This window comes from Bos taurus, chromosome X (genome assembly GCF_002263795.3).
Source record: "Bos taurus isolate L1 Dominette 01449 registration number 42190680 breed Hereford chromosome X, ARS-UCD2.0, whole genome shotgun sequence".
Classification (NCBI taxonomy): Eukaryota; Metazoa; Chordata; class Mammalia; order Artiodactyla; family Bovidae; genus Bos; species Bos taurus.
In genome coordinates this window covers 20,004,471-20,029,259 of record NC_037357.1, presented here as the reverse complement: position 1 = coordinate 20,029,259, position 24,789 = coordinate 20,004,471, and the positions used below count along the sequence as shown (strand labels likewise).

The window sequence follows — 24,789 nt, the reverse complement described above, 5'->3', positions numbered from 1 at the left end:
ATCATAAGGGATTTGATTTAGGTCATACCTGAGTGGTCTAGTGGTTTTCCCTAAGAGTTACCAATATGAAGAGAAAGTGGTTAAGTTGTATCATGTTTCTCTGTGCTAGAAAATGTATAGCCCTCATCTCATTTAAGCCTCACTTCAACTCTAAGACGAATGTAATATTACTACCCCAAGCCTCACATCTAGGAATCTCTGTCACATCTCTGCCAAGAGCTGCGATATGAACTCAGCTCTGTTCTCTCCATGGCCCACTGCACCATATACATTCATGAGAGTAACAGGGAACTCGGTTTGTGACATTGAAACCCAAGAATTTATCTCTTTGTTCCTCCTTGGAAGAGTCCAGTTACCTTTATTTATTTTCATTTATTTATTTCTTGAAGAAATAGTACACTCTCTCAGCACAAGATTCAAAAGACAGAAAGAAGTATAGGGTGAAAAGAAAATCTCCCTTCCTCCTTGATTCCCAGATACCCAGTTCCCCTTCCTGAAGACTACCACTCATACTTGTTGCTTGTGTATCCTTCCAGAATGTTCATCTCTTTACTTGTTTATACCTAAGGACAAATGTAAGCAACCTGCCTTGGCTGGGAAGCCTTGGTGACAGCATTTGGGATGAGATCAAGAAGGCCACCCATTGTGCTTAGCCACAGAGAGCAAGATAGGCAAAATTCATCCTCAGGGTCACTCCATTTCAGTGAGTCTTCTCGCCTCTATTCCCCTACTGTCCTGCTTACCCTGACCTATCCTTCCCTCCCAAGGGAGAACAACTGGCTTCAGACAGTTCCTGTTCTGTTCCCTTGTTCAGAACCCAGCCTGCTGTGCCTCAGGAGCTGTCTTGGTTGAGTTCATCCCCCCTAAGGAACTGATGGGTGTCTGGATTGATGAGCCACCATTTTCACAAAACATGTTGACATTTTAACAAGGGGCTCCAATCAAAAGAGTAACTTGAATAATGGGGATTTCAGATGCTTTGTCATGACAAGCCAACAGGATAGCATTTTTTTTTCCTCAAAAGGTATGACCTTGTGACTTTTCTTCTCTCCTTCCTGCATGCATGTCAGACCAACTGGGTACCTGGAAACTTGGGCCACCTAAAATTGCTTGACTCTCAGTGCAGTGAGGACTCTGACCATGATCTTTTTTTCCTTTCAGGATGTGGACATACGAGTTTTTGAAACAAAATCTCTAACCCTGTAGACAGTTCTCCCCTAATATAGGCTCATGTCTTCTCTATCAAAAGAGAGGAAACAACTATTACAATGAATAGGAGAATTATTCTAGCTTTAATATTCACTAAATGCTATCTCATTCTGCCCCTTCCAAAATAATATTTAGAATATGAAGTTGGAGCAGATGGTTTTACAAATTCAACATTTTCCACAATCTGGGGGTGGGGGAAAGTGGGATTTCTGCCGGGATTTATTTATGAATCTTTGTTTGTGAATGGAATTCATTTTGATTTCCTCAGGTAATATTCTTCTCACACTATTAGACACAGCTTCACAACTCAAGGAAGAGAAACAGTTGGGATCTTCATCAAAGTAGTCTGCATTGGGAAAAAAAAGAGCATTTTCAGCTGTGGCATTACAGGCTTTGCACATAGTAGCATCAAAAGATATGTTTATCAATTGAAGGAATGAATAGAAGAATTAGACAGGAAGTAAAAGTTGTGGTGCTTTCCTCAGATAGTTTAATCTAAATCTGGGGTGAATTAATTCATCCTAACAGCATTGTTAGGCAATTACAAGTGCATCCGTTCAACCTGCATTATGACTTACGAGCTTATTCACAGTACTTATTCACAGTAACCTTAACCAAGGGGAGGCTAGTCATGGGCAAAGACTGGAGGCCTTCAGGAAGAGACAACACAAAATAATAGCACACCTATCTGTATCTCCTATGAAATTGATATTCTTGCTCTGAATGTTCAGCTGTTTCTCAAGTTTGAGAGTGCCTAGTGGTACAGAGCAGAGAAGGCAATGGCACCCCACTCCAGTCCTCTTGCCTGGAAAATCCCATGGGCAGAGGAGCCTGGTAGGCTGCAGTCCATGGGGTCGCTAAGAGTCAGACACGACTGAGTGACTTCACTTTCACTTTTCACTTTCACGCATTGGAGAAGGAAATGGCAACCCACTCCAGTGTTCTTGCCTGGAGAATCCCAGGGACGAGGGAGTCTGGTGGGCTGCCGTCTATGGGGCCGCACAGAGTCGGACACGACTGAAGCGATTTAGCAGCAGCAGCAGCAGTGGTACAGACGGCGCAAGTTTTCACTCAGTGCTAATGGAACCAAGTTTTTGGCCGCCATACGTCTGATGGCAGCATCCAGATTGCAGTTTTAGAACCTGTGGCCCAAGAGGTTGGACATCCTGCCCCATTGGCTGAGTTACTGTCACAAATAACGAGCATCTCGGTGCTGGCTGCAGGCACCTGGCTCTCCAGGTCTATAGCTTGGTCTAACAACATTACAATCCAGGATGTGGTATTTACTACTGCTCTTTCAAAGAAAAACATGTCCATTTGTGTTGTATATTTGCTAATGAAACAATATCCCTCAGAGGCAGCAGGGGAGCCAGCAGTAACTCACCTTCTTAGAAAAATATTCCCCAATCAGTCACAGCTATTGCTATCCAAGGAACTCCCACAATTTGGCCCCCCTTATGCCATGCTTCATCAGTGCCTCCATATGAGCACCAACATATCTTCAGGTTAGCTGGCCAGAGTTTGATGGATGCTTGTGGCCAAGGAAAGATTTTCTTCATATGCACCACCAGGCAGAAATGGAGACAGACTCCAACACTAGTCAATGAGCCTAAACTGGAAAATGATGTTGCTTCACATGGTCCTGAAGCTGATAGACACTTTGGAGATGGTCCATCTTGGCCCCCACTCCACCCTCCACCATGTTGAAGGTAAGGAAATGTCACTCTGAGTAGGGAAGTGATGTGCCCAAGGTCACAGAGTTAGTGGCTTAAGCCAAAGCCTTCCGACTCCAAATTTGGTGCTTTTATTTTTTTTAACCTATCATACTGCTTCCAGATTGGCTGCAGCTCTTGGAAATAGAACTGCTGAAGGAGCCAATAGAATTAAAACTACAATGGATGGGGATGTTCCACCACCAGCACTGAGATGGTGGGAGAATGACTACAGCCAGGCCACCAGAGGCATTCTGTGTGTTGACTGGACTCTACTTTGGTCTTTAAGAAAGGAAAACAACCTGCAGTACGATACAGCTGGAAGCACAGAACACGAAGGCATTACATCACCACCTCGAAGTTCTTAAGTTCTTGCTCTAGTTTGCCTGTCTCTTTACCTTAGGCTTTCAGACCAATCCTTTCACTACACTTTCCCTCCTAACACCCAGCTCCAACTCAACATCAGTCACTGTACCTAGAAACTTGGCTTCCTATGGAAGAAGGTGAGCATCCAAGAGTGACATGCAGCACAGCCTGTATTCTCAAGTGTGTGCGATGAGCGACTAGCCTGGAAGCCAGAAGACCTGAGTTCTGGCCCCAGTTCTGCTGCTGGTGGGCTGAGTGGCTGTCCATAAAGCATTCTCCTTTTCCTGCTTAAGGTCCCTCATCTGTAAAGTAGGGGCTTGCCCTGAACAGCATATAAGGTGCCCTTGGATTTTAACAGTGTGTGAAGATCATTTGTAATTACCCATGAATGATTTTTTTTTACCTCCAGTCTTTTCTCTCCTCCATTAACCTAACCACCCACTGCATTGCACACACTCAGTTCGGTATGTGCATCTATGCACAGTTTCTCGGCCCAGAGTGAGCCTGGGTGTACACATGGACCTGTGCATGTCATCTTGAGGAAGAATCATTTCCCAAGACGGCATCTGTGGCCTCATACTAACTCAGTGTCTCTGGAATATGAGTGTAGGTAGCATAGCCTTTTCTCTCACCATTTGGGGAGCTTGTTTCTCAGGAGTGCCTTGGGCAGAGCCTAAAGATTTCAAAACGGAACTAGCTGCAGTTGACAGATGACGTCAACAAGTTGTGCACAAAGATTTTCCTCGGTCTTTCCTGACATTGAGCCCACCAGGTGCTGCCATCTGAAACGGCACCCCAAACAGTTAAAAATGGAAAACTCATCAAATTGTAGACTTCAAATGGGTAGATTATACCTCAAGAATCCTCTTAAAAATATAAAGCTCAACGTACAGACTGTTCACTCTGGGTACCTCAAAGAGTGAAAAGTAAGTCTGAACCATAATGTGCAGTACAGGCAGAGCCAATTCATTTATCAAGGATGCCTCCTTCCCCTAGAGCCCAGTACAGGGACCAGCAGGTTACTGACATGCCCAGCAAAAAGGAACAGGATCTCTGTGCTGCTTACAGAATCTTTCAGTTCAAGCTCCACCTTCCCTAAAGGCAATAAACTGAGCTTTGCATGGAGACTGAGAGAAGCTACCTAAATGGGATGGAAGAGCCTTTGGATGTATAAAAAACTGGTTTGCCTGGACTGGAGCTCTTTTCAGGGGCAACACCAGAGTCCACTACATCCCTCACTGTGCGGGAAGGACCTTCGGTGCATCTGGGCAGCCCACCAGCCATCTGAGGGAGGCTGACAAGTTCTCTCCTCCTCTACCATCACTCCTTGTTTCCCACATCTGGCTGTGGGCCAGAAAGCCCCTGGGACCCAGTGCCTGGAACACAGTAGGCACTCAATCAATGTTCTTTTAATTGAATTGAGACTCAAGTGACAGCAAGGACAAGCAGTCCAAGGAATTTAGGCCCAAAGTGAAGCCTTACTAAGTTAAAATATGGCCCAAATCACATCCTTCACCTGACTTCATTCATCTCCACACAAAAGTACAAATCATTTTCCTGGCAAGGAAACAGCCTCCGTTGGATGCTAACGCTGTATGAACTCAAGTCAGGAGGCCAGTTAACCTCATCAGTCTGGAAAAGCTGCAAAAGTCAAAACTACCCCAAACGGCATCTTACCGGAAGTGTTATCCAGTTGCAACCACCCATAACAGAAAAGCAGCCACTGCTGCCGCACATGCTCCTTCACTGCACAGTGGAACACAAAAACGAGGAACCCTAAGTCAGGAGAAGAAGGTCAGTCTCTTTCAGCTTCTTTCACTCACAGTCACCAGTGCCTAGACTCAAGCCTACTCTTGTCACCATCAATACTCCTCCCAAGGAAACCCAAGGCTATTACTAGTTTTCTGAGGTCACCTTTCTAGCTCCCTCCCAACAGCAGTGATAATAAGAAAGTGTATCAGGATTTCACATCAACCATAGTTTTCCTCCTGGGCTACTGTCCGTCCTAGAGCTTGAGAGGTCAGATGTGCAGTGAGAAGCAGCCTCTGAGATGGCTTTCAATGTAGCCCAGACCTTGGCATTCACATCCTTATGTAGTCTCCTCCCATATTGCACCAACAGAATAAAATATGGCAGAAGTGATGGCACGTCATTTGCAAGATTAGATTATAAAAGACATTGTACAATCTCTGTCTCTCTGGCTCCTTGTCTTTCTCTCCCTACCCACCCTGCCCCCACCCTCAGAGCTGATTAGAAGCTACAATGGTAATCATATTACAATATATAATGGGTAAAACGGAGTATAAGCTTTAAAACACTTGTGAATCACTATATTGTACACCCATAACTTAAATAATACTGTACAGCAACATTACTTCAATTTTAAAAAAAGAAAGAAGGGACTTCCCTGGTGGTCCAGCGGTTAAGACTCTGTGCTTCCAATGCAGGGGCCATGGGTTCAATCCCTGGTTGGGGAACTAAGTCCCCACATGCCACATGGCCAAAAATTAAGTAAATAAATAAATATATGCGACTTAAAATTTTTTAAATAAATAAAAATAAAACCATAAAGGCTTCCCTGGTGGGCCAGTGGTTAAGAATCCACCTTGCAATGCTGGGGACACTGGTTCAGCCCCTGATCTGGAAACATTCCACATGCCAAGGAGCAACTAAGCTTGTCATGTGCCACAGCTAAATGAAGCCCGTGCACCTAAAGCCCATGGTCTGCAACAAGAGTTGTTGTTTAGTTGCTAAGTCATGTCCTACTCATTCATGATCCCATGGACTGTATCCCGCCAGGCTCCTCTGTCCATGGGATTCTCCAGGCAAGAGTACTGGAGGGGGGGTGTCATTCTTTTCTCCAGGGCATCTTTCTGACCCGGCGATCAAACCTGATCAATCCCTGTTCTCCTGTATTGCACGCAGATTCTTTACCACTGAGCCACCAGGGAAGCAACAGGAGAAGTCACCTCAGTGAGAAGCCTGCACACCACAACTAACGAGAGTAGCTCCCGCTCACCACAACTACAGAAAACTTGCACAGCAATGAAGACCCAGTGCAGCCATAAATAAATAAAAAGAAAAAAGAAAGAAAGAAAAAAGGGACATTAAATGCTCTGCTTCATGGAGTGGGGGGCTTTCTGTCTCTAGGAAGCTGCAGGTGGAGGCTTACTGTTACTTGATGGGAAGATGTGGCTTCCCAAGCCCCAGCCCTGAGACTCTCTGATTTCATGTGGGAGGCAGCAATCTGGAGGCTAAACAGAATGACAAATCTCACTACCTCCCCTGAGGGGTTTATCTCCATTTGTAACCGAACCACTGTGGTGAGGAAGCCAGCAGCACTCGCTCTTTGGCTAAGCAGTGACCACCTGGAAGGTAGTCCGGCAACTTGATGAGAGCACACCCCAATCTCGGTCTCAGAGCAGGTAAAACTCCTTCAACTTCAGCAGGAATAAGGGGGCCACAGTGACAAACAGCCCCTCTTACTGCTCTGATTTCCTGCACGGAGTTTAGCTAGTTCTCAGACTTAAAGGTTATTCTGTGAATTGCAATGAGCTGCGTGCCAGCTCTCCCTCTCTGCCTGACAGCCTCCCTTTTTCTTTCCAATAACAGATTGATCTGCTTACTCACTAGCACATAGCCATGAGGGAAGATGGCAGGTTTTTGCCACCTGTATTTTTATTTGTGCATCCCTCCTTCAGAAATAGCTCATCAAGAGCATCATTTTTTTCACACCTGACCACAGGGCAACCCCCTTCAGCCAAACTTGCAAACTTGCCATCTGTCTTTTAAATGGCTAATTTGTTCATTTGTTTCATTGCATTCTTGTTTTGAATATTTGGGACGTGTACGTGTGTGTGTATGTCTATGGAACTTGAGTTTTAAACTCCGAGATCCGAAAACCCCCTCTCTGCAAGATGGCACATTCTATCTTGTAGGCGGGACTAGGAACTAGGAAGGCTTGGTGATTGACATAAAGCTTATCTGACAGACAGAGACAGCCTGGCTCTGTCCATGCTGGATCTGTGGGGCTTTGGTTTTCGTCCTCAGGAGATATCTCATTGGATTCTGCATCTACCCATCCAGGCTTCCCATTTAGAGAGGACTCTCTCCTTCCAGCGTGAGAATGGAGCATGTGCTGTTTTACAAACACCCCTCCCCTGCTTGTAGCTCTAAACTTCTTTGCTTTCGGTTCTTTCGTCAGCTTTTGCTTTAATCCCTGTTTCCATAAGGTTGAGTGTGTTTCTCCTCAGAGCTCGTGTGCCTGAGAGAAGCCTGGAGTTAACTGCTTAAGAAGAAATCCACACAGGCGTTTGGTTCTGAATCCACCTCCGTACACAGTCTAGAGCAAGGCACTTCCGTTTTCAAAGCATCATGCTGCTGAGACCGGGGTATCTCAGTGGAGGCCAGGTAAAGTCAGGAAGTAAAATGTAGAACCATCGCCAGGGCCTCGGTCAGTGATCTGGGATACGACCAAGTGCTGGCAGCCTCAAAGGAAGCCGTGTGACAGTGATGTGCAGTGCTTCTAAAATCTCTGTCCCCACTGCCAGAAGGAATAAAGACGGCATGCGGACAAAAACAACACACTTTGTGTCTCTTTACATTCCAATCAGAATTGGCTATATAAGGGACATCCCTGGGAGTCCAGTGGTTAAGACTCCACACTTCAATGCAGGGTGCATGGGTTCAATTCCTGGTCAGATAACTAAGATTCTGCATGCCACTCGGTGTGGCCAGAAAGTAAAAGTTTTTTTTTTTTTTTTTAAATTGGCTGGTTGGTGGAATCCAGTGGAACAGAAAGTTTCTTTATTTTTTTCTTAAAGATTTTTTTGATGTAGACCATTTTTAAAGTCTTTATTGAATTTGTTGCAGTATTGCTTCAACATTGCTTCAGTTTGGCTATGAGGTATGTGGGATCTTAGCTCCTTGATCAAGGATGGAAGTAGCACACCCTGCATTAAAGGTGAAGTCTTAACCACTGGGCTGCCAGGGAAGTCCCAAAAAGTTTCAGTTGATACACCTCATTGCTCTAAAATGAGACTGTTTCTTGAACCACAGGACTTGCAGTCAAAGTATACCTTATTCTGAATTGTTCCCCCACCCCCTGCAGCACCTTGTAAATGACTGGCCTGAAGTAACTGCAGAGCAATTCACATTTCCCAAGTTTCCTCAGGGGTTAACAACCACAATGATAAAGGATTCTGAGGTTTTTAAAACGCCAAATTTGAAACAAAGTTTTAACATTTTTCCCCCAGCAGCATTTCTCAGAGCTTGTAGATGCCAAGGTACATTGTGCCATTTCAAGAGTGAGGGAGGTACTTTTCTGCATTCCCCAAAGTTCTTTGACCATAGTACTCTTTCTTGCTGAGCACCCTATGGGATCACCAGCTCCCTTTACTCTAATAAAAGGGTTAAGAGCAATAAAGTGAAAGTGAAGTTGCTCACTCATGTCCGACTCTTTGCGACCCCATGGACTGTAGCCTATCAGGCTCCTCTGTCCATGGGATTTTCCAGGCAAGAGTGCTGGAGTGGATTGCCATTTCCTTCTCCAGGGGATCTTCCCGACCCAGGTATTGAACCCGGGTCTCCCACATTGCTGGCAGAAGCTTTACTCTCTGAGCCACCAGGGAAGCCCCTAAGAGCAATAAAGGAGATCCTAACTCAATGGACTTCCCAGGTCGATTCCCAGCCTGCCCCAGAAGCCCAAATGAACTGAGCCAATCTTGAGGATAATGGTGTGGGGTGGAGTTTGAGACACCCAGGATTATTCTGTATGCCTCTTCTTGCCAAAAATTTTAACTAGGCAACATCAGATTAAAACAAACAGCAGCAATTACTCAGAGATATGTAAACCAGAGCCCTAGCTTTTACTTTTCATGGCATCCTTGGTCTTCCATTTAATAACTTCAGTAATCATTTGCTCCTTTTGCCAGAAAGTAGACAGTGAAGGGCTATAAAGTCATTAATTTAGGATCAGCTAATTCAACCAGCTGTGGTAACTTTTTCAAGATTGGTTTGTAGTAAAACCAAGATCAGAACCTTGGCTTCTTGCCAGGACCCACTGCTCTTTGCTTTCCACCTTCAATCCTCCATGGCTCTAGAACTTCCTAACCAGGTTCCTTCCCACAATATGAGGATATCTGATGCAGCCAGAGTCTATAGGGTCAACAGTTCAATGTTTCCACTGCCCAGTAATTTCTATGTTCAACAGGATTTGAATGTGTACACTTAGGAGCATGATCTATTGATGCAATGAATACTGTAGGAAGTGCTGCCAATCAGTGTTCCACAAAGACGTGGCCAGCTAGCTGGAGCTGAGTTAGCTATCTGGGTTGCTCTCTACATCCCTGAGTAAGAGAGAATGGGCTCATTTAATGAAGCCCTAACATCTAGCCAATGTTTCTAATGGCTTCCTGTCAGTCACTGACAGCAGAGGCCTCTTGGATTATTTTTTCCTCCTTTGAAAAAATACTGAAGACTACAGGTAAGATTTTCTAAAGCAGTAAGAGCTTTGATGGAGGTCTAGCTTGAGCCACAGAAGGTACAGAGAAACAACAGTTACCTTGCAAAGTGTTAAAAATGGCAAAAAGATATAAGAAAAGGGTCCTCACAGGTCCCCAGGCAAAAAAGGCCAACCCCTAGGTGAGACCACGTAAGAAGGTCAGGCCTGTTGTGCCTTTGAGGTCTCGTAGAATCACCTTCTGTCAAGTCTTTTGGTTTTGGGATTTCATGGAGTTCAGTTGAGCAAGAACAGTGCAGAACACAGAGAGATTCATGAGAAATATGAGGTAAAAATAAGCCACCACTGAGATGGAGAAGATAGGATCATCTTTAATCCAACAACTGGAAGAGACCAAGGAGAGAAGCCCATTGTGAGGTAGAGAAACATAAAGTCCTACTTATTTTATTGGAGTACAGTTGATTTTCAATGTTGCATTAGTTTCTGCTGTACATCCAAGTGAATCAGGTATATATACACGTATATTCACTCTTTTTTAGATTCTTTTCCCATATAGGCGATTACAGCGTATTGAGTAGAGTTCCCTGTGCTCTACAGTAGGTTCTTATTAGTTATTTATTTTATACATAGTAGTGTGTATATGTCAATACACACAATTTATCCCTCCCCCTCTTTCCCTCCTGGTAACCATAAGTTTGTTTTCTATATCTGTGACTCTGTTTGTTTTTAAACTGCTATTTTTTTATGAGACTCTGAAGATCACTGAGTCAGTTTCATTTCATGTGAGAACACCTAGGCCTGGGGTGTAAAGCAACCCGACAGACTTCACTCATGCTCACTGGGGGCAGAGCTGAGACCAGAACTCCAGTCTCCTGAGCCTCAGTCCAGGGTTCTTCCCAGCCTCAATTTAGAAATCCTAGAGGACAGTTCTGCCTTACGCATGCAGAAACTTCTCAGTCCAGTTCCCTAGGAGGCTCTTTTCTTCCTCAACAGCAGAAAATGAAATTATATCTTTCCCCCCAATGTGGCTTACACCTGAGTTTTTATTTGCAGGATAGATTCTGCTTTGTGTGATAAATATCACAGTGAAAGGACATAGGTAATGACTGGCTTTTCAGAATGTTATATCAAACAGTAATGAGCTCATCAGAAGTAATGAAAATGCAACAAAAACAGGACAGCTCTAACTGTATTGCTTTCAAATATGATGTTTATTTTTGACCTCCCACCACAGCTAGAGGTTTAAACTTCAAAAGGCAACTCTGGCCACTGGATTGATTAATGGCTCTACAGTTTCTATTAAAGAAGAAATATGTAGTAATTTATATGAACATATACTTCATCTCATAATATGCCAGTTACTACAGATATTATCTCTGATTTTTGAACATAGACAAGCTTTACTAGTATAACTGTGTGTCAACTTAGCTGAGACTTCTTTTCCAGAACCAGGAAAATCCCCTGTGGTCATATTGTTCATGTTGGTATGAATACTTTCATATACAAGTGCCTTTTGTGTGTTTGTGTGAGTGGGATGGGATTCGGGGTGAGGGATGCATTTAACTCTCCCAGTAGAATCTAATACTTAGGGTTCCCCAGGCTTGTGGTTGCCGATGGGGATGGGGATGGGAAAGGGATGGATTGGGAATAGCAAAATACAAACTGTTACATATATGTGTAACTGAATCACTTTTCTGTATATCAGAAACTAACACAACACTATAAATCAACTAGACTTGGATAAAATAGATTTTTTAAATAGATTTAGATTTAATAAATATTGTTACTGCATTCCTATATGTGCTTATTTGCCAATCTGAAGTGCAATGAATTGGGCATTTATTGCAAAATGTCTGTAGCTTATAATAATAAAGATGTTCAATCTTGTGGTAAAAAAAAAAAAAAAAAAACCCAGAACTTAAGGTTCCCCAAATATCACCTTCAACCTTAAAAAAGGCTGTAAAGTGAAGTGAAGTGGTCAGTCATGTCCGACTCTTTGCGACCCCATGGACTGTAGCCTGCCAGGTTCCTCTGTTCATGGGATTTTCCAGGCAAGAGTACTGGAGTGGGGTGCCATTGCCTTCTCCAGATCTTCCTGACCCAGGGATTGAACCCAGGTCTCCCACATTGTAGGCAGACGCTTTACCATCTGAGCCACCAGGGAAGGCTATAGAAAACTCTTTAAAAAAGGTAGCACTATATGTTTGCATAGAGAATCATCTCCATGACATGTTAAGTACAAAGCAGTGTATATCTACTATTTGGGTGACAAAGTGTGCAGGAGAATATCTACACAAATTTGATTGTTGGTAATAAGAGTTGCATAGAGGGATGAAAACTGGGGAGCTGGGCTTTGGGAGTGGACTTTACTTTTCATCCTCTACCCTTTTGTACATTTGAATTTTATACCATTGTGCATGTACTATTTCTTCAAAATACAATTATTTTTTAAAAAGCTCTTAGAGTACTCTGCCTTTTCCTCACCAATTCACATATGAAAGGGTTCTTTTCAGGGAGAGTGGAGTGGATTTTGTTCTGGTTTTGCTTTTGCTTTTGATCTTTGAAGAAGAATCACCATTAAACATCGGGGACCCTTTAAGTCACAAAACAAGCAAGGAGCGAGGATGGAGGAGATGAGAAGAAAGGGAAGAGAGAAAGAAAGGATAACAAGGAATTATAATTAGGAGGCATCTGCTGGCAGTGGTAATACAATATTGACCCTCTGGAAACTGTCATCTCAATATGAAAGACGGAGAGGTCTGGGGGGCAAGACCTCGTGCATTTGATTGCAATCCAGAGGGAGAGGAAATCTATAGTGAAAAAGAACTTGAGAGGCTACGATAAAGAGAGTGAAGATAATGAAGAATGGATAAGTAAAAAGCGATTCGAAGTATAAAGTGAGGTTGTACAGCCTGAAGGACTGCATGGTAACTATCTATAGCCCTGTGAAAGAAGGTTCTGGAAAGGTGGAGTGATTTGAATGGCTATTCTCTGGTACCTGTGGGTGAGAGAACCAAAGAGCTGGGCTTGTATATCAAAAATAGAAAAGAGAAAGTACAACAACAGGACAATAAGGCCAAGCCAATTTACAAAGGAAAGTGCTGGAGTCTTCTTTAGGAGACCTTTGTGGCTGAAATACAGAAAAGGCTTGCAACCCACTTCAGTATTTCTTTATAGTGGCTCCTCCAACTTCTAAGTTCTGTGAGCTTTCTAATCAGGACAGCTGCCGATGTCTATTATGTCGATTTCTTTTACTGTTTCCTTGAATTGTATCTAAATCATTATCATACTCCCATTTCATAAATTTGAGAGCTCTTTACCAGCTAAAACATTTTAAAAATAGATAAACTAATTAATTAATAATCGCTGCCAGATGCATATTACCATGGAACAGGCCACATGCTGAGCACTTTATATACATGGCATCATTTTAATCTGCACCCAGCACTGAGCATAAACATTATTATGCCCATTTTCCAGAGGAGGAAATGCAAAGAAGAGGTAAAGTAAGTTGACCAAGGTTGTATGGAGTCCAGATGCCTCAGACACCTAACCATTATATCAGTGCGCCCATTACTTTGTTAGAGTAAAAAGGCTGAGGCTAATTTCCTCCCTGAAGCCAGTGTTTCAAGACCAAGGCCCAGGCCAGGAACATCTCACCATACCTTGATGGTTGAGACCACCACCATTGGAGAAGCAGAGATGCTGGTACTTACAATGGAGTTGTTGAGCTCAGAGTCCCATACAGATCCTTTTTCACACTGAGTATGATTGCCACCATGATGGCTGGGATTCCCAGAGTGGGGAAGCAAGCCAAAGGCATCCCATTAGGAAGCAAGGGAGAGTTCCTGATCAATGATTGTGAGTGCTGGTACACTAAGGCACTGTTTAAATGAGCCACAGATGTGCGGGCATCAAAATACCATTGTTTGCAAAATGTTTGTAAATTCTTCCAAGTTAAACATTTCTAGGAGTTCTCCAATCTGCTAAGCTTAACAGCATGCCAATGGCTCCAACACAACACCCACTGGTTATTAAAAGTAGCACAAGTGCCAAAAATCAACTTGGCAGTGAAAGTGTCTCGTTCATGGGAATGCAAGTTCACATCAAGCATTTCTGCTCAGATGATCAGCTGCCAATTTGTCTCCCTTACAATACTGCCCATTAGTTCTGGTCCCTTTTTGTCTAGGTCACCTTGAAGGAAGGGCATAGGCAATCAGCTGCAGCCTTCAGTGCTTTTCTGACAGGGGAGCTGCTTGCACACTCGTTACTAGTTTGACATTTTGACTAGATCGACCAGTTAACAACCAGTCAATTTAGCCTGACTATAATAAAGCAATCAGTTCAGTCAAAGTGGTCAAATGTGATGTGAGTATAGACATGGGGTTTAAAAAAATCCAATTACATTTACATTTGCAAAACTTAAATGATTTCTCTCTTTCTCACAATGTATTTCTCCTAAAGAAGGAGCATTATACTGGCACACATTTTAGGGGTCTTGTAAGCTACTTTCCAAAGCTGTTTCAAAGCCCAGAGTGTCAAGCATCTTGAGAAATCCTCCATTTCCATCACTGTCCTGTCCCTTCTGGTCTGTCTGTGGCTCACCTAGCACAGGGCTCAGCGTTCTGTCGATGGAAAAAATATCACCCTGAAAAAAATCCCACCCTGAAGGGAGGGATGGAAGGAGGCCTTTCATTTAAGAAGAAACTTGTGGGGCAGTCTCCAATCTGTGATTATACTTTGCTAATTGAGACCAAAAAAAAAGGTGTCTACTGGTTATTATAGGGCTTCCCCTGGGGCCCAGTTGGTAATGTGGGAGACCCGGGTTCGATCCCTGGGTTGGGAAGATCCCCTGAAGAAGGAAAAGGCTACCCACTCCAGTATTCTGGCCTGGAGAATTCCATGGACTGCATAGTCCATGAGGCCGCAAAGAGTTGGACACGACTGAGCGACTTTCACTTCACTTCACTGGTTATTAAAAAATGTGGACAACTAAATCTACTGCCTTGGACAGGGATTTAAATAAAGGAATAAAACCTTTGAAACAGGCTGCTTTCGCATTAGGAAGATAGAACTTCAAACATAAACAGAGGCTAATATTTGTTTTCCTTACAGTTGACAGCATTTGTCTAATATTTAAATGCTCTGAGACTCCCTGGCCAACACTGCAGGGATCCAGAGGCCAAACGGACAAAGGCCTGAACCATGGCTGATCTGAATTTTGGTGGAATGCCATGTGACCCAAGACGAATTCGAGAAGACAAGGCAGTCCTGTGAGGAGGCACTCTGAGGCCGTCTGCTACTTGCCACCTCACACTCTCTGGAAGGCTGTTATGATGCAGTTTCTCATCACCTCCCCCGGTGTGGGGCTTTGCACCCTGCCCCCTCAGAACAGAGTTGCACAATAAAAGTACCAAGCCTTAGTCTTGCCTGTCTCCCCTTCATCCCAGCAAGTGTGTGTGGGATGTGCAGATCAAACAGATGGGAAGCCAGCCCTAGGGAATACCAACATGGAAGGAACAGGCGAAGGAAGAAGGGTCAGGAGACGAAGCCGAGAACGAGTGACGCTCAGGGATTGGGTGCTATTTCCAGCCCCTGCACACTTAGCTACATGTGTGTTATCCACCTTCTGGATTATTCATGAAACCTCTTCCATGACAGTTTTCAGTCTTTCAGTTGACTCGAGGTGAGGGTTGCCAGGCATAAAGGGGAGTATTGACTATTTTTGTCTTTGTACATCTGACGGTTCCAACGTATACTAGAACCATGTTTTAGATTGTGCTTTGTTTAAAACTAGCCTGTCTCCATTCGCCACATTAACATGGGTAATAGCACTAACTGTGTATCCAAAGAAAGCACATACTACATTAATGAACTCACTAAAAAAATGAGTAGCTAATTGGGAAGCTATTGTCTTCACAAGGCAGCAGAAGGTAAAATCTATCTTTTCAGGTATCCTATGCATCCCACTTCACACACAGCTCCTATTTTGTTGCTGCTCAGTCATGTCCAACTCTTTGCGACCCCATGGACTGCAGCACGCCAGGCTTCCCTGTCCTTCACCATCTCCCAGAGCGTGCTCAAACTCATGTCCATTGAGTCAGTGATGTCATTCAACCACCGCATCCTCTGTCGTCCCCTGCTCCTCCTGCCTTCAATCTTTCCCAGCATCAGGGTCTTTTTCAAGGAGTCAGTTATTCACATCAGGTGGCCAAAGTATTGGAGTTTCAGCTTCAGCATCAGTCCTTCCAATGAATATTCAGGACTGATTCCTTTAGGATGGATTGGTTGGATCACCTTGCAGTCAATGGGACTCTCAAGAGTCTTCTCCAACACCACAGTTCAAAAGCGTCAATTCTTCAGTGTTCAGCTTTCTTTATGACCCAACTCTCACATCCATACATGACTACTGGAAAAATCATTGCTTTTGACTCTACAGACCTTTGTCGGCAAAGTAATGACTCTGCTTTTCAATATGCTGATGAGGTTGGTCATAACTTTTCTTCCAAGGAGCAAGCAACTTTTAATTTTTTGGCTGCAGTCACCATCTGCAGTGATTTTGGAGCACAAGAAAATAAAGTCTGTCACTGTTTCCATTGTTTCCCCATCTATTTGTCATGAAGTGATGGGATCAGATACCATGATCTTAATTTTCTGAATGTTGAGTTTTAAGCCAGCTTTTCACTCTCCTCTTTCATCTTCATCAAGAGGTTCTTTAATCCTGTTTGCTTTCTGCCATAAGGGTGGTGTCATCTGCATATCTAAGGTTGTGGCTATTCTCCCCAGCAATCTTTTATTTTTAAATCATCAAGCCACAGTAGTTTATTTATTGTACTGCTTTTAAACAGTCTATCCCACTATATTCAGTCATGCTTCTGCTATAGAAGCATACAATTTGCAAATCTATGGAAGCAAATAAGAGGCAATAGTAAACAAAGAAAATCTCACTTGCTGAAAAAGAATGGAGTCTCTAGATTAAAGTGATCAGCAATGAAAAGACAAAAATGAGAAAATCATAACATTAGATATATTCTTGCCGAATTACTGAAGTCCAAATGTTACCAAAAAAGCAAAGAACCTCATAAATTCCCAGCAGAACAGATAAAACAGGAGGAAAAGTTTAAAAAAATTAACCACCCAGGAAAATAATAATATTCATGTTAATAGCAGAGAAGGCAATGGCACTCCACTCCAGTACTCTCGCCTGGAAAAATCCCATGGAAGGAGGAGCCTGGTAGGCTACAATCCATGGGGTCGCTAAGAGTCAGACACGACCGAGCGACTTCACTTTCACTTTTCACTTTCATCCATTGGAGAAGGAAATGGCAACCCACTCCAGTGTTCTTGCCTGGAGAATCCCAGGGACAGGGGAGCCTGGTGGGCTGCCGTCTATGGGGTCGCACAGAGTTGGGCACGACTGAAGCAACTTAGCAGCAGCAGCAGCAGCATGTTAATAGATGCGGTCCTCCCATAAACTTTGTAAAAAAGAAATAAGCAAAAATAACCTTATTATAATATGACAAATATTATTTACTGTAATAAAAAGAAGTATCACTTTAAATAACAAAACTTAAAATCACTTCAATTAATATCAGGAAGCTTATAGTGACAACCATCTAAAGTATTATTTAAGATTGTAGTTTTGAGCAATAAGAAAAGAAAATTATCAGACATTTTTATACTAACATGATTTTAAGCCTAGGTAATCTAAGATATTCCCATCAACTACTAGAATTAATAAAAAAATTTATGAAATTCACATACTTAAGAAAGAGATACCAAAAATAAACAGTTCTCTCTTGTAGAAAAAAGAATCTAGAAACTAAAATATATACATCTGTGTTTTCCTCCTTTTCCAATACAATGTTGAAAAACTCTAATGTATTAAATCTACTTACTAAACAATTCAATGCTACAATTGGTATCTTTGGAACTAATTATGTCTCTTTACAAAAATCTTAGTACAAAAAAGATCTTCACAACCCAGATAATCACGATGGTGTAATCACTCACCTAGAGCCAGACATCCTGGAAAGGGAAGTCAAGTGGGCCTTAGAAAGCATCACTACGAACAAAGCTAGTGGAGGTGATGGAATTCCAGTTGAGCTATTTCAAATCCTGAAAGATGATGTTGTGGAAGTGCTGCACTCAATATGCCAGCAAATTTGGAAAACTCAGCAATGGCCACAGGACTGGAAAAGGTCAGTTTTCATTCCAATCCCAAAGAAAGGCAATGCCAAAGAATGCTCAAACTACAGCACAATTGCACTCATCTCACACACTAGTAAAGTGATGCTTAAAATTCTCCAAGCCAGGCTTCAGCAATACATGAACTGTGAACTTCCAGATGTTCAAGCTGGTTTTAGAAAAGGCAGAGGAACCAGAGATCAAATTGCCAACATCCGCTAGATCACTGAAAGAGCAAGAGAATTCCAGAAAAACATCTATTTCTGCTTTATTGACTATGCCAAAGCCTTTGTGTGGATCGCAATAAACTGTGGAAAATTCTAAAAGAGATGGGAATACCAGACCACCTGACCTGCTTCTTGAGAAACCTATATGCAGGTCAGGAAGCAACAGTTAGAACTGGACATGGAACAACAGACTGGTTCCAAATAGGAAAAGGAATACGTCAAGGCTGTATATTGTCACCCTGCTTATTTAACTTCTATGCAGAGTACATCATGAAAAACGCTGGGCTGGAAGAAGCACAGGCTGGAATCAAGATTGCTGGGAGAAATATCAATAACCTCAGATATGCAGATGATACCACCCTTATGGCAGAAAGTGAAGAAGAAGTAAAGAGCCTCTTGATGAAAACGAAAGAGGAGAGTGAAAAAGTTGGCTTAGTGATACTGGATGCTCGGGGCTGGTGCACTGGGATGACCCAGAGGGATGGTACAGGGAGGGAGGAGGGAGGGGAGTTCAGGATGGGGAACACGTGTATACCTACAGTGGATTCATGTTGATGTATGGCAAAACCAGTACAATATTGTAAAGTAATTAACCTCCAATTAAAATAAATAAATTTATATTAAAAAAATAAAAATAATAAAAATAAACTCCAAAAAAAAAAGTTGGCTTAAAGCTCAACATTCAGAAAACTAAGATCATGGCATCTGATCCCATCACCTCATGGCAAATAGATGGGGAAACAGTGGAAACAGTGGCTGATTTTATTTTTCTGGGCTCCAAAATCACTGCAGATGGTGATTGCAGCCATGAAATTAAAAGACACTTACTCCTTGGAAGAAAAGTTATGACCAACCTAGATAGCATATTGAAAAGCAGAGACATTACTTTGCCAACAAAGGTCTGTCTAGTCAAGGCTATGGTTTTTCCAGTGGTCATGTATGGATGTCTGAGTTGGACTACAAGGAAAGCTGAGAGCTGAAGAATTGATGCTTTTGAACTGTGGTGTTGGAGAAGACTCTTGAGAGTCCCTTGGACTGCAAGGAGATCCAACCAGTCCATCCTAAAGGAGATCAGTCCTGGGTGTTCATTGGAAGGACTGATGTTGAAGCTGAAACTCCAGTACTTTGGCCACCTGGTGTGGAGAGCTAAGTCATTTGAAAAGACCCTGATACTGGGAAAGATTGAGGGCAGGAGGAGAAGGGGATGACAGAGGATGAGATGGTTGGATGGCATCACCAACTCAGTGGACATGGGTTTGGGTGGATTCCGGGAGTTGGTGATGGACAAGGAGGCCTGGCGTGCTATGGTTCATGGGATTACAAAGAGTTGTACACGACTGAGCGACTGAACTGAACTGAACTGAAGTAAAAGATATTAATCTGTAAAGCAATTATCCTTCAATTAAAAAATAAATAAACTTTTGAAAAAGATAATAAAACACCATAGATCTCTGGATGCCAATATAAGCTCTGCATTTCTAAGGAAGTATAATTTCCACCGGCAGTCTTGATTCCAACTTGTGGTTCACCCAGCCCAGCATTTTGCATGATGTACTCTGCATATAAGTTAAATAAGCAGGGTGACAATATACAGTCTTGACGTGCTCCTTTCCCGATTTGGAACCAGTCTGTTTTTCCATGTCCAGTTCTAACTGTTGCTTCTTGACCTGTATACAGATTTCTCAGGAAGTGAGTAAGGTGGTCCGATATTCCCATCTCTTGAAGAATTTTCCACAGTTTGTTGTGATCCACATAGTCAAAGGCTTTGGCATAGTCAACAAAGCAGAGTAGATGTTATTTCTGGAATTCTCTTGCTTTTTCTATGATCCAACAGATGTTGGCAATTTGATCTCTGGTTCCTCTGCCTTTTCTAAATCTAGCTTGAACATCTGGAAGTTCTTGGTTCACATATTGTTGAAGCCTGGCTTGGAGAATTTTGAGCATTATTTTGCTAGCATGTGAGATGAGTACAATTGTGAGGTAGTTTGAGCATTCTTTGGCATTGCCTTTCTTTGGGAATGGAATGAAAACTGACCTTTTCCAGTCCTGTGGCCACTATTGAGTTTTCCAAATTTCCTGGCATATTGAGTGCAGCATATTTCACAGCATCATCTTTTAGGATTTGGAATAGCTCAACTGGAATTCCATCACCTCCACTAGCTTTGTTCGTAGTGATGCATCCTAAGGCCCAGTTGACTTTACATTCCAGATTGTCTGGCTCAAGGTGAGTGATCACACCATCGCAGTAATCTGAGTCATTAAGATCTTTTCTGTATAGTTCTTCTGTGTGTTCTTGCCACCTCTTCTTAATATCTTCTGCTTCTGTTAGGTCCATACCATTACTGTCCTTTATTGAGCGCATCTTTGCATGAAATGTACCCTTGGTATCTCTAATTTCTTTGAAGAGAGATCTAGTCTTCCCCATTCTCTTGTTTTCCTCTACTTCTTTGCATTGTTCACTTAGGAAGGCTTTCTTATCTCTCCTTGCTATTCTTTGGAACTCTGCATTCAGAGGGGTATATCTTGCCTTTTCTCTTTTGCCTTTCTCTTCTCTTCTTTTCTCAGCTCTTTGTGGGCCTCCTCAGACAGTCGTTTTGCCTTTTTGCACTAGCCATTTTGCCCTTTTGCCTTTTTCCATCTCCTATGGATCCAACACATTTTCTAAATGCTAAGTCTTGTTTGAATAGGCAAGGGGTGGGGAATAGCTGAGCTGTTCATGTCAGTTAGAATTACAGGAAAGCAACCAATGAGAACTATTCACGCTAAGTTCCTTCCTGGCTTCTCTAGGGTGGCAGAATGGTGACAGTTATAAGACGTGGTGTGAAACGGAGTATGTCTGAACCAGCACCCTCTCACGTCTTTCAGGTGTTTTCCCTGGCCCTTTAACAATCTGACTACATCCTAGAGGTCAACGTCCAAACTATGGAGATAGACTCCCTGGTTCAAACCCCGTTCTGCCGCTTACTAGCTGTGCAAATTCTGGCAAATTACATAATCTCTTTGTGCCTCAGCATCCTCATCTGTTAAGTGGGAATAATGATGAAACCTTTCCCATAGAGATATTGTGAAGATTAAAGGTTGTTGCTGTTGTTTAGTTGCTCAGTCATGTCTGAATCTTTGCAACCCCATGCTCCACTGTCCATGGGATTTTCCAGGCAAGAATACTGGAGAGTGTTACCATTTCCTTCTCCAGGAGATCTTCCCCAACCAGGGGTCAAACCCACATCTGAGCCACCAGGGAAGCCCTGAAGATTCAAGCTGAGATTAAATGAGATGCTTTGAACCATGTTGGGCACATGGAACACCAGCTCAGTGTTGGCTATTGTATCCATGTGTGTTTGTTGGGATTGTAACTTGAGAAAGAGAAGGATAAAAGCTGACAGGTTCACTACTATAGATCTAGCATTTAGCACAGCACAGCAGCAGCTGCTCAGTAAATATATGTGAACCAGTGTCTCGCCATAGAGGTCCAAAGCTTGATTTACAGAGCAATACAGACAGAAAAAGAAATGCCCACCCCAAAACCAGTGAGGCAATGCTTAATTCCTTACTTATGATAATAGCAGAAGTTTGGTCCCTAATACTTGTATAATAGAATTAGACAGACATAGGCTTGAAACAGAGACATCAAGGACAATGGCAGATATACTTACCCCAACCAACCAGACAAAATTTAAGGATATAATTGGGAATGTATATGTTGAAGACTTTGACTAGAGCAAAATACATGTGGACTGCCTCCAGGCCCATTCAAGTCAAAGACACGAGCAGAAATAATGAAGTGCCACAGCAGCTGTGATACAAAGGCCCGCTTTCTGAAATGATGATGATCAGGAATTGACTAGAAATACCAGGTTTAGCATCAGTAGTGCTGTGTACAAGTTGATCAGGATTTTAGAAGGATGGTCTTTTAGAAGTTTGCTAAAGGAAAAGGCGCAATATGAGGCAGGGTCTCTGCTTTTGATCAAGCATGGCCATGCTTTCTATGTATAATAATTAAAAGAATGAAAGAACTGCCTATTAAAATTTAATTATTCATATTATCTTATATGTACTAAATTTTTGAGTCCCCCACCATCTTTCCAGGTAGAATCAAAATATTCCAAATAAGGTGACCTTTAGTAATAGAAATAATAACAGCTTCTCTCAGCTAAGCAGTCCCCTTCTTTGAAGAAAAGGAAGGAAAGACTTCCTTGTATACTACAATTCCACCATCACTCCTTCAACTGACTCAAGACCAAATCTACACATGACCAAGTAGCAAGATGACTATAGGAACCATTTCACATAGTTACTTGGGTATTTCAAAAATCCAGACACTTGACTTCATGAAATTTTTCAAGAATTTTCAATTTTCACTTGAGAAGAATTTTCAAGTCTTTTGCCTATTTTTAATGTATTGTCTTTCTTTTGCTTTATGCTTTGTAGTTTTTAATATATTCTGCGTACAAGTCCTTTGTCAGATATATATATAGTGAATATCTTCTCTTAATCTGTGGCTTGTATTTTCACTATTTTCATGGTATCTTTTGATTTAAAAAAGCTCTTAATTTTAATGGAGTCCAACTGATTAACTTTTTCTTTACTACTTAGTGTTTTTGTACCCTGTTGGAGAAATCTTTTCCTATCTCAAACCTGTTGTTGTTTAAAAAATTCAATTACAATCTTTTTTTCAGAGGAGCCTTGATTTTTTTTTAACCTGGCCACTTCATAATCTAAAGGATGTGACCTCTGCCTATTGTGATGAATAAGAACATTTCTGTTACATTAACATGAAATTAACAAGGATACAATGCCAAGAGCATCCATCAAACCAAATTAAACTTAGAGTAAAACTCTACCAACTTACTGAAGAGCTAGGTATGTCACTATTGCAGGTCCCAGGAAAATGGAGGAGATTCCACATCCGATGTACGTTATAATCACTAATATCTGTTCGTTCACTGCATCCACTGCAGACCTGGATAAATCCTAGGGAATGCAATGTGTTGTATTTTATACATTTGGCTAGGCAAGTTTATGGTAAAAAGTTTCCAGTGCCCACTAACAGTAGCTTCCCAGGATGTACAGCATCTCTGTTAAAGCTCTTATAAAACCAGAGTATGTAGATGGATATACAGTAAGACTGTATGTTGTTCATTGATTATGCCTAGTGCAACTTACTGTGCATGGGGCATGGAGAGCCATCAACAGCACTGGAAGAACATTTAGTCCTTGGTTTTATTGTCATTAACATGTTCCACACTTCAAATATAACCAAACTAATAGATGTGAATTTGAGATACACTGTGAATTATTATCTGAACTGAGCGTTCCAAAACATTGCACAGAACATCAAAAAAATGTTCCTTTCCCTTAGACCTTCAATAATTTTCATAAAATTAAAAGACAAAGTGGACCTTAGAGATCACATAAACCTGTAATTTCTTAACCTGAGAACTATAAAAGACTTGAAATGGTGTGCAAATTACTTGAATATATTTGAATATATTTGAAATTCAAATTATTTGAATATATTCTGGGAAGACGGTCCATACTTTCCATCAGATGGCAATGGAGCTTCGTGACTCCTAAAAGGTTAACAAATGCTGGTCTACTCTGGTAGTTCTCAACTGGACACAGTTTTACCCCTCCCCTGGGTCATGTGGCAATGTCCGGAGACATTTTTGGTTGTCTCACCTGAAGAAGGTGCTACTGGCATCTAGTGGGTAGAGACCAGGAATGCTGCTAAACAACCTTGAATGAACAAAACAGCACGCACGACAAAGAAATATATGGCCCAAAATAGCAATAGCGCTAAGGTTAAAACATCCTCATCCACTCCAATCTTTCACATTCCAGAAGACAAATTTAAGATCCAAACAAGTGAAACAACCTGACCAAGATCACATAGACAGCTAGTAACAGAGCTAGACTGTGAACCATGGGCTTTTGACTCATGCTGTAATGTTCTAACCAATTTGCAGGTGGGTAAACAAAATTCTTACAGTTCAATAAGTATCAATGGGTTTACCTCTTATTTGTTGAGTAGACATGGTTAAAAAAGAAAGAAAGAAAGAAAAAGAAAACTATAAAACAGACTCTTAGCCCTCAGGGAGTTTACCATTAGTAGAAGAAACAACTCATACACAACATATTCATATACCAGTATATAATATATACAGTACAGTAACTTAGGAGAACTAAGAAAGCATTCAAGGGTGGGTAAAGAAGAAGGAAATGCATTTGAGCCATTTTGAAGGAAAACTCATCAAGTCCTGATGTTAGGGAAGACCAAAGGAAATGAAGGAGAGAAGGATTAACAATTACTCCCAAGGCTCTAAGCCTGGATATGCAAGTTGATCAGAAAACTCTTGCTTGGTTAACTATCGCAAGTATTAAAAATAAATATTTCTTTCTTACACTGCAATTTGGCAATAACTATTAAAATTTAATATTCTAATTGGAAGCAATTCTACTTCTATCAATTTATTCTATAGAAATACACCAGTATTCAGATCAGTTCAGTTGCTCAGTCATGTCCGACTCTTTGCGACCCCGTGAATTGCAGCATGCCAGGCCTCCCTGTCCATCACCAACTCCTGGAGTTCATTCAAACTCATGTCCATCGAGTCGGTGATGCTATCCA

General features: G+C 42.0%; 1 protein-coding gene across 1 annotated transcript in view; it reads right to left on the bottom strand.

The window, feature by feature from the left end:
- Window positions 1–1,376: 1,376 nt before the first annotated feature.
- Window positions 1,377–24,789, bottom strand: part of ADGRG4 (adhesion G protein-coupled receptor G4) — a 117,647-nt gene continuing 94,234 nt past the window's right edge. Inside the window, 9 exon segments of the mRNA XM_059883701.1 lie at window positions 1,377–1,574; window positions 3,935–3,995; window positions 3,997–4,069; window positions 4,965–5,063; window positions 9,850–10,130; window positions 13,464–13,544; window positions 21,817–21,931; window positions 21,934–22,082; window positions 23,011–23,132. Coding sequence (XP_059739684.1) covers window positions 1,377–1,574; window positions 3,935–3,995; window positions 3,997–4,069; window positions 4,965–5,063; window positions 9,850–10,130; window positions 13,464–13,544; window positions 21,817–21,931; window positions 21,934–22,082; window positions 23,011–23,132 — 1,179 coding nt within the window.